Source organism: Physeter macrocephalus, chromosome 17 (assembly GCF_002837175.3).
Source record: "Physeter macrocephalus isolate SW-GA chromosome 17, ASM283717v5, whole genome shotgun sequence".
Classification (NCBI taxonomy): Eukaryota; Metazoa; Chordata; class Mammalia; order Artiodactyla; family Physeteridae; genus Physeter; species Physeter macrocephalus.
Window position 1 is genome coordinate 37,008,498 of NC_041230.1, and position 10,124 is coordinate 37,018,621.

Here is a 10,124-nt window from a genome sequence, read left to right on the forward strand (position 1 = left end):
GGAACCCATCCCACCCACAAGGGTACCCCTAAGGGGAAGCCCAAGGGCACCTACAAGGGCAACCATGAAGCAACGCGGCCTGTCGGAGCCACCCTCGGAAGCACCCTCGCGGGCACCTTCGCAAGCACCATCGTCTTCTGCCTCCCGCCGCTGAGCTCGCACGCTGTCACCCGTTTCAGCCCACATGTGATCATAAAATCAGGGCTGCTAAACCCAGAACACTTCTGCTTGGTCGTGCTGCCTTGTGTAAAAGTCGCGTTACATTTTCAGGCGAGTGCCAATGCGCCCGCGGGGCTCTGGGCGCGGCTGCCCCAGGAGGCCAGTTTCAGCCAACCCGACCAGAAGGCAGGAGCGGCGGCTACAGCCCCCCGCAGCCCCCAGAGGCCTCGCGAGGCCCCGCGGGGAGTGCTCCGCGTGGAGGCGGGACCACCACCGGAGCCGGCGTGGGGGCGGGGGCTCCCGCGCAGGGGCTGGGCGGCCGCGGAGACCCGAGGTGCTTGCTGCCGGGCGCGGGGTTGGGGGGGAACGGCTGGGCGGAGGCGACTCGCGTGCGGAGACTAGGCGCGCGCCGAGAGGGCGCTAAGCGCTGGCCTTCGCTCGTCCTTCCTGGCTGTTGGCCGAGTGCGGCCTCGAAGCAGGTCGGTGGGCATCCGGCTCACTCAAAGGCCAGGCCTGGCTGGGGACAGCAAAAATTGGGCAGGCCGTGAGAAGCTGAGAACTCCACGGCAAGATGGCTGACAAAGGCCAAAAGGGCAAACTCGGGGCCGCCCCGGCCCCGGCCCCGGCCGCCGCAGCCGCAGCCGCGCCAGGGGCGGCCCCTCCTCCGGGCGACAAGCCTGAGGAAAAGACAGAGGAGAAGAAAAAGTCCGTGCAGCCCAAGGATGAAGTGGGAACGAGGAAGGGGTGTCGCCGTTACAAGTGGGAATTCAAGGACAGCAATAGAGAGTTCTGGGTTATGGGGTACGCTGAGGTCAAGCTCATTAGCTTGGTAAGTGGGCCCGTATCCCTGGGCGGGGTGGGGGGGTTGCCCAAAGACGGGAAGGAGGGAGAAGGAGGGGGCTCCCCGAGGCCTCCTCTGGCCCGAGCCCTCTGCCGTGGCTCAAAGGGCATGTCTCCTGGCAGGGCTGCCTAATAGGTTCGCTGATAATGTTCACGGGGACCACTGTGCACCCCCTCCTGACACTCATCATCACCATGGAGTTGTCCATCTTCATCTTCTTCATCATTATCTACACCTTCGCCATCCAGAGATACATGTCCTTCATCCTGTGGCCCATTTCTGTAAGTGAGGGGCGGTGGGGAGTGCCTGAGCCTGGTGTGTGTTCACGCATGTATCTTGGCACCTGGAAAGTGACTGAACAGAGAGATAAGCCTCATCTCCCTTATTTGTGCTCCGGGCATGGGCTCAGACCTTCCAGTGGGGCCGGAGCAGGGGCAGCTGAAGTTAGGTAGAAAAGGCTTCCAGAAAGCCCAGCTTGCGGGTGGAGGGCCTCTTTCTTACCTGGTGGTCAAAGGAAGGAGTCTTTGCCTTCCTGAGGCTTTGCTCTCCTTGGGAGCAGGGGAGGTGTAGCAACCAGCAGTTCCTTCCAACCCCTGTGCCAGCTCACACCTGACTGGAAAGACCACTCTGAAGGTACCCCATCCCCAGAATTCAAATTAAAAAATCAGTAATATAAAATGAGAATAAAAAAAAAATCACATCTAAAGCAGCCTCAGATCTCCAGTGACTATCCCTGCAAGGATTATTAAGCCCAGAAGGATGTTCAGCCCAAAGCAGTCATCCACTGGAATGGGACTGAGCTGGGCAAGTTACCAACCACTCCCAGACTCTGTTTCCTCATCTGTAACATGAAGACAGTAATAATCTTGTGTGAGATTGTTCCTTAGGAGTAAAAGTAAAGCCCTTGATGCTGTGCCTGAAGACTCATGGACTTGAATCCCTGCCCATTACCTCTGTAATCACAAAGCTTACCTACCTAACTCCCAACTAACCCAAGGTCCCTTGTTCATTGCACATTCACAGCATGTCTCCAGAGCCCTATGCTCACTGTTTCACTCACTTTATACATGAAATGGTTTCAGAATGGCCAAGCAACTTGCCCCCAGGTAACTCAGGTAGTAAGTGGCAGAAAAAGGATTCAAACTCAGCTTTATCAGTAGAGCCTTGAGTCCCTAACTACACTCTGTCCTTCCTACTTATTAAAAGTTATTAGGGTCCAGGGATCCGTAGGTCTCAGTGGGGTAGATGAGGACTCCCAGTATCAGGAGAAAGGAAAAGAGGGCCATAAAAGACTCTTGGGAGACGGATAAGCAGAGGACAAAGTAAAGGGACAGGCAGAGGACACATTCCCAGCCAAGGTGCTTGAGAAGATACTTTTAGTTCCAGCAAGATGAAAAATCACTGAACCCTGAAAATCCTCCTGCTGCACTTACCTAAAACTGCTAGGGGAAATGTAAACATTGCTTTAACTGAATGGCTGAGCTGGCAAAAAAAAAGAAGGGGAAACACAGAGGTGCTAGAAATGGAAAACAGGAGCAGTGACAAATCAGCTGCTTCAGTGTGGGTGGAAATGACCCACGAGATATTATCTCAGGAACCTAGAATATGGATTCCCATATACTCTCAAGTTAGGAGATGAGGCCTTGGTCCCAAGCAGAGTAGGGATTTAGAACTGAGAATCCTGCATAAGGCCAGTACCCTGCAAAGACTGCACCCTAAGGGAAAAGACAGAGAAGATACCTTTCACCCACAGAGAGGAACAAGAAAGCATGTTTATCTCTGCCCGGGTTTTGAGTGGGGAAAAGCAAAAAAGACCACCTTGAGAAATACGAACCTTGAACCTACACTTTGTACAGATTTGGTTTAAGTTTTTCCTACCTTCAGCCTAGAAACCTTCATGCAGCTTAGAAAATGTAGTGCCTGGGAACTGGCATAAAAATCGATCCCAATTTGATGGTATTCTGAAGAAATCCATGGGACTCCTGAAAAACAAATGCAAAATCATAATCAAAGCATAAGGAGATTCTCACAGGACAGATATGGGTGGGGGGGTGGGGTACAAAAATGAACTCACAGTTCAAAACTACAAAACACCTGATTTTTAAATCCCCATGACTAAGAATCAAGAACCAGCAAAAATAAGAAATGGGAGGATTACAACCCTGAGAATATGAGATAATAAAAGAGCTGTCTGAAAATAATTTAAAATACACTTAAATTATAAAGACATAAATAAAAGCCCTAGGAAAAGAATAAGACATTATTAGGATGGAATAGACATATTTTTTTTAAAGTACAGATACAATGTCTAGAATTGAACATATAGTTATTGAAATAAAAATGTCAATAAATGGGTTAAAAAGCATATCAGACAAAAGCTGGGGAAGTAATGAGCTGAAGGATGTGGGGAAATTACCCAGATTATAGTACTGACAGATAAAGAGAGAAAATATGAAAGAGAGAAGTTGAAACATAGAATATGGAACGAGAAAGTTCATCATAAGCCTAATAGGAGTTCCAGAAGAAGACACTCAAGATAATAGAGAAGAAATATTCAAAGTGATAGTGACTGAGAACCCGCCAGATTTAATAAGAGTGACATCACTAAAAATGGCAGAGTAGGGAACTCCAAATCTCTGTCCTTCCACTAAAGCAATGATTAGTTTCTCAAAAACTGTCAGAATCGACTTTTTCAGAACTCTGGAATCTAATTCAAAACAAAACAAAACAGGAGAATGCTCAATGAAGAAAGAGGCTGTTGAATTTTGGTAAGAGAATGTTGTAGCATTTTACTTAACCTGCCTGCCATCCCTTAATCCCCAGCTGGTCAGTGGCCATGAAGACAGCCCACATTCCTGGCCACATTCCTTGCTGGTGGCAGAGGCAACAATAAAAATCTTGTTCCCAAAGAATTAGAGTTGTGTGCTTGACCTGTCTGGTGGCTCCCTGAGGGATTAGCCAGGGACTTGCCTTTGTTTCACCTGCCTCAGAGTTTTCTCAGGGCTGAAGCAGTCTCCTAGATAGCATTTACTAAAGCATTTAAAGGCGTATATACTAACCATAGCCGCCCGGGGCAAGGTTTCCCAAGCAGTAGACAGACCAGAAGTTTGGGAAGCAGATGCATGGGAGAATGAGAGCTTTGAAAAGCTCCCACCTATACCAGGGAATCTAGAAGGACTGCACATGCCCAGAGCTGGACACATGCCCAGAAAAAAACCCTAAGCTTTCACCTTTGGCTGACCTTTAGGCCCTGCACAAGCAGCAAGTAAAAACTAAGAGCTCTAAACATCCTGGAGAGGTGTTGAAGGAGTGCCCCAACACAAAGGCAATCTGAAAAGACTGTTTGTTTCCAGATATTTAAGGAAATCTCCATCAAATCACTACCTGACCATTAAGCTAGTGAAAAACAAAGACTTCAGTGGCCACACAAGAGAAAGAATAGTCTTTCGAAACATAGTTTAGGAAAAATCATTAAACATACAAATGACTTTAACTCACAACAAGCAGCAACAACAAACTCTGGGGAGGAGAGGCAATATGATTTCCAGAGTAACTATAATATAATATTCAAAATGTACAGTTTTCAAAGAATTATAAGGCACACAAAGAAAGAAGTATGGCCCATTCACAGGAAAAAATTATTAATAGAGACTGTCCTTGAGGAAGCCCAGATATTAGACTTACTAGACAAAGACTTTAAATCAACTGTCTTTAAAATGCTCAAAGAACTTAAAAAAAAAAAAAAAAAAGCTCAAAGAACTAAAGGAAACCAGGAGAACAATTCATGAACAAATATAGAATGTCAGTAAAGAGAAGTTTAAAAAGAAACCAAATAGAAATTCTGAAGTTGAAAAGTAATATAACTGAAGTGAAAAATTCACCAGAGTTGTTTAACAGCAGATTTGAGCAGGCAGAAGAATGAATCAGTGAACTTGAAGACAGGTCAATTGAGATTATTCAGTCTGAGGAACAGAAAGAAAAAAGAATGAAGGAAAAAAATGAACAGAGCCTAAGACACCCATGGGACACCATCAAGCATACTAACATAGGCAGAGTCCCAAAAGGAGAAGAGAGAGAGAAAGGAACAGAAAGAATATTCAAAGAAATAATGGCCAAAAGACTTTCCAAATTTGGTAAAAAATAGGAGTCTACACATCCAAAAAACACCAAGTAGAATAAACTCAAAGTGATCCACACTGAGACACATTATAATAACTGTCCAAAGACAAAGACAAGGAGAAAGTCTTGAAAGTTGTAAGAGAGAAGCAACTTATCTTGTACAAAGGACACTTGATAAGATTAACAGCCAATTTCTCATCAGACACCATGGAGGCCTGAGGGAGTGGAATGATGTACTTAAAGTCCTTAAAGGAAAACAAACTGTCCACCAAGAAGTCTATCTTTTAAATTTGCTATCTGTTATGAGTTGAATTATGTACCCCCCAAATATGTTGATGTCCTAACTCCCAGTATCTGTGAATATGACCTTATTTGGAAATAAGCTCTTTGCAGATGGTCAAGTAAAGATGAGCTTATCAGAGTGGACCCTAATCCAATATGACTAGTGTCTTTATTTTTTATTTTTTAAAAATATTTATTTTATTTATTTGGTTGCCCTGGGTCTTAGTTGCAGCAGGCAGGCTTCTTAGTTGTGGCTTGTGGGCTCCTTAGTTGTAGCATGCTTGTGGGATCTAGTTCCCTGACCAGGGATCAAACCCAGGCCCGTTGCACTGGGAGCATGAAGTCTTAACCACTGCACCACCAGGGAAGTCCCAACTAGTGTCTTTATAAAAAGGAGGAATTTGGACACAGAGACAGATATATACAGAGGGAAGACAATGTGAAGAGACAAACGAAGAAGACAGGAAGGCAAGACAAGCCGAGGAATGCCTCAAGCTACAAGAAGCTAGAAGAGAAGCCCAAAACAGATCATTACCTAGCACCTTTAGAGGAAGCAGGGCCCTGCCAACATCTTGATTTCAGACTTCTGGCCTCCATAACTGAGAGACAATAAACTTATGTTGTTCTAAGCCACCCAGGTGGTGGTACTCTGTTATGGCAACCCCAAGAAATGAATACAATATCCTTCAAACTTGAAATTATCCTTCAAAAATTACCATTCAAAAATGAAGGAGAAATTAAGATAGTCCCATGTAAACAAAAGTTGATGGAATTTGTTGCTATTACACCTGCCCTACAAGAAATGCTTCAGGCTAAAACGAGAGGACACTAGACAATAACTTGAAGCCATAAAAGAAATAACACCAGTAAAGGTAACTAAAATAGGTAAATATAAAAGCCAGTATTCTTGTGTTTTTGGTTTGTAACTCTTCTTTTTTTTCTGATATGATTTGAAAGACAAATGCATAAAACAGTCATTTAAACCTATTTTAATGGACCACAATGGATAAAGATATAATTTGTAACAATAATAATGAGTTTTTGTGTACTATTGAAGCTCAGCTGGTATCAATGCAAATGAGATTGTTAAAAATTTAAGATACCAATTACAACCCCAAGGTAACCACTAAGAAATTAACTAAAATATATAGAGAGAAAGGAAATAGGGAATAAAATTGGTATATTACAAAAAATTAAACACAAAAGAAGGCAGTAACAGAGACATTTAGGAACAAAGAGATATGACAGAGAATAAACAGCAAAATGACAGAAATAAATCCTTATCAGTATCTACTTTAAATGTACATGGATTAAATTCTCCAATTAAAAGGTAAAGATTATCAGAATGGATTTTAAAAAAACATGATCCTACTGTATGAGGATAACAAGAGAGTTACTTTAGATCCAAAGATACAAATAGGTTGAAAGTGAAAATGGAAAACGATACGCCATGCAAACAGTAACCAAAAAAGAACTGAGATGGCCATATCAATATTAGATTTAATGAAAGACATGAATTCTCAAAGAGGGACCAAGAAGAATAAGTAAAAATAAAGCCACACCTAGACATGTCATAGAGGTACAGCTGATCAGCAGAGACAAAGGAAAACAAAATCAAACCAAAAGAAAAGACAACTTACCTTAAAAAAGAAAACTCAAACTATTAGACTAACTTCATATTTTTCAACAGCAAAGAAAGTGGCCAGAAAACAATGGAATAATTTCTTTAAAGGGCTGAGGTGAAAAGAGTAAAAGACACAATTAGACAAAGAAAAAAAATTTTTCCTTTCACTGACCCTCACTGAAGGAACTACTAAAAGCCTTCAGGAAGAAGGAAATTAAACCCAAAAGAAATGTTTTCAATGTAAAAAAGGAACAGTAAACAAAGGACCTAGTAAGCTTGTGGATTGACTTAAATAAACATTAAGACAGAGGTTGCTTGGTTTTTAAAAATATATTAATAGCTTAATTGGGGAGAGAGAACACTAAAACAAGGTGGAACTAAAGCAGTAGCAACACGATAACATGTAAGACCACAGTGGTGGTGTATGATAAGAAATAAAAGTCCTTTATTGGGAGTGGTGGGGGGGGATTTGGTAATAATGTTAACATTAATATATTAAAACCTAATACTATTTTGCTAAAGAACAGAATTCCAGCATATATATAACATCAAACCTACTGAGGGGAAAGGGTGAAAAGAGAATAAAGAGAAATGACTCAATAGAAGGTAAAAAGGGAAAAATAAAAAGGAATGTGTGTTATATGTTAAATAGAAAAAAATTAAATCGTAGACATAAATCCAAATATATCATAAATGACAGCAAATATAAATGGACTATATTCTTCACTTAAAAGACAAAGAAGCAGAAGCCGGTTGGAGCCTGTGATGTCTTGTCATTGTCTGAAGATTCTTCAATCACTATTTCAAGTGACGCAGATGTTTCTCTTTCTTCATATGATGAAGATCAGGGATCTAAACTTACCCGAAAAGCCAAAGAGGCACCATTTGTCCCCATTGGAATGGCAGGTTTTGCAGCAATCGTTGCATATGGATTATATAAATTGAAGAGCAGGGGCAATACTAAAATGTCTGTTCACCTGATCCACATGTGCGTGGCAGCCCAAGGCTTTGTTGCGGGAGCAATGACTCTTGGTATGGGCTATTCCATGTACCGAGAATTCTGGGCAAAACCTAAACCTTAGAAGAGGAGATGCTGTCTTGCTCTTGTTGGTGGTGCTTGCTTTAGTTAGACATCTCATATTGAGGTTATATGTTTATGTTGAAAATAAATTCTGTGGGTCAGACAATAACATGGTAATTTGAATACTGGCTTCCTTTCTTGCAGGCTTGATTTGCCTGGTGACCAAGTTACTGGTGACTAGTTCACTAGCTAGGTCATTCAGGGGAGTCAGATTAGCACAAAAACATGTCACTTTTAAATGCACTTGACAGTGGTACAATGTCCACCTTCTGATAAAATTAGTTGTAAAGAGGACAACATGCCACTCCTGAAAATGTTCCCAGTTGCTGCAGAATATCATATGCTTTTGATGTAATATAGGGAGCCTATTTACTCCAGTTAATTTAACTCTTTCTGACTGCCTTGTGGACTGAGTACTGTTTTTAAGGGCTGGTTGGCTCTTGAAGAACCCTTTCAGAACAGTGCACAGAATACAATATTATAAACCTCCCAGCAACTATGTGTGTGTTCTTAAACCAAACCTAAAGAGCTGGTAACAGCTGCTTTGAAGTAGTATCTATTTCAGAATCATAGTTGTAAACATGAGAATAACTTAACTGTAGATCCCCGTTTAGCTCTTTTGTAATTGCAGAATTATATTTTGCTGCTGTTATATTAGAATAATTTGTAATGGGCATTTTGAAATAGAAATGTATATTTTAAGTGCTAATGCAAAGGTAAATGAAAAATACTTTTTAAATGTGTGCAGTCTGTTTACTTTCTCTGAAAGAATCATAAATGTTAAACTAAATAAATTGCCTATAATGGAAGTGATTTATGAGCAAGCTGGTTTGGTCAGACATTACACAAACTTCAGTATACTACAGAATGCTTTGTCGTACTTGTGAAATTTTCTTGTCTAACCTGAATTTACATTTCATGGTGATAACATGGTAAATGTAGTGTTATTAAAGTAAGTGAACACATCAAAAAACATTTATCATAGTTGTAAACATGAGAATAACTTAACTGTAGATCCCCGTTTAGCTCTTTTGTAATTGCAGAATTATATTTTGCTGCTGTTATATTAGAATAATTTGTAATGGGCATTTTGAAATAGAAATGTATATTTTAAGTGCTAATGCAAAGGTAAATGAAAAATACTTTTTAAATGTGTGCAGTCTGTTTACTTTCTCTGAAAGAATCATAAATGTTAAACTAAATAAATTGCCTATAATGGAAGTGATTTATGAGCAAGCTGGTTTGGTCAGACATTACACAAACTTCAGTATACTACAGAATGCTTTGTCGTACTTGTGAAATTTTCTTGTCTAACCTGAATTTACATTTCATGGTGATAACGTGGTAAATGTAGTGTTATTAAAGTAAGTGAACACATCAAAAAAAAATTTTTTTTAATAAATAAAAGACAAAGGAGGACTTCCCTGGTGGTCCAGTGGTAAGGAATCTCCACTGACATACATAGAACATATAGAACCCTACACCCCAGAGTAACAGGCTAGGTATTCTTTTCAGGCACAGCTGGAACAATCATAAAAATTATCTTCAATGAGACCACAAAGCAAAAATAAACAACAAGGAACTGATATAATACAGACCACATTCTCTAACTTCAGTGCAATACAATTAGAAATAAATCAGTAAAATTTGAATCTTTACGTATTTAGGAGGAAATCTAATGTTTTCCCCTACACATATGGGGATTTAGTTATATATAGAGGAAATAGCCACCCAAGTCCAGGAAGTGCAGAGGGTCCCATACAGGATAAACACAAGGAGAAACATGCCGAGACAAATAGTAATCAAATTGGAAAAAATTAAACACAGTATTAGCAAATACTATCTGTAGAATGCAGCTAAACAATTCAAATTTAAATCCATATACTGAGAAAAGAAAAATGAAAATTAACCATTCATATGTCTATCTCAAGAAGGTACCAAAACAGAGGGCAGACAGCAGAAGCAAGAAGAACTACAATCCTGCAGCCTATGGAACAAAAACCACATTCACAGAAAGA

The 10,124-nt window shown here is 41.0% G+C and overlaps 2 protein-coding genes across 2 annotated transcripts in view; both read left to right on the plus strand.

Annotated features, from left to right (window-relative positions):
• The first annotated feature begins 730 nt into the window (after positions 1 to 730).
• CMTM2 (CKLF like MARVEL transmembrane domain containing 2) overlaps positions 731 to 10,124 on the plus strand; it is a 19,099-nt gene continuing 9,705 nt past the window's right edge. Inside the window, exons 1-2 of the mRNA XM_024124844.1 lie at positions 731 to 988; positions 1,123 to 1,281. Of these exons, the coding sequence (XP_023980612.1) occupies positions 731 to 988; positions 1,123 to 1,281 (417 nt within the window). The remainder of the gene's footprint in view (positions 989 to 1,122; positions 1,282 to 10,124) is intronic.
• LOC112065217 (HIG1 domain family member 1A, mitochondrial-like) lies at positions 1,400 to 8,107 on the plus strand. The gene is made up of 2 exons (XM_055079215.1): positions 1,400 to 1,448; positions 7,812 to 8,107. The coding sequence occupies exons 1-2, from the start codon at positions 1,400 to 1,402 to the stop codon at positions 8,105 to 8,107; spliced, it is 345 nt and encodes a 114-aa protein (XP_054935190.1).

Bases quoted from the DNA above. Each gene is read 5' to 3' on its own strand.
- LOC112065217 (XM_055079215.1), top strand. From the start codon at position 1,400: ATGGGCTCAGACCTTCCAGTGGGGCCGGAGCAGGGGCAGCTGAAGTTA. The intron at 1,449-7,811 runs GTAGAAAAGGCT...CATTGTCTGAAG, and splicing joins GCAGGGGCAGCTGAAGTTAG to ATTCTTCAATCACTATTTCA.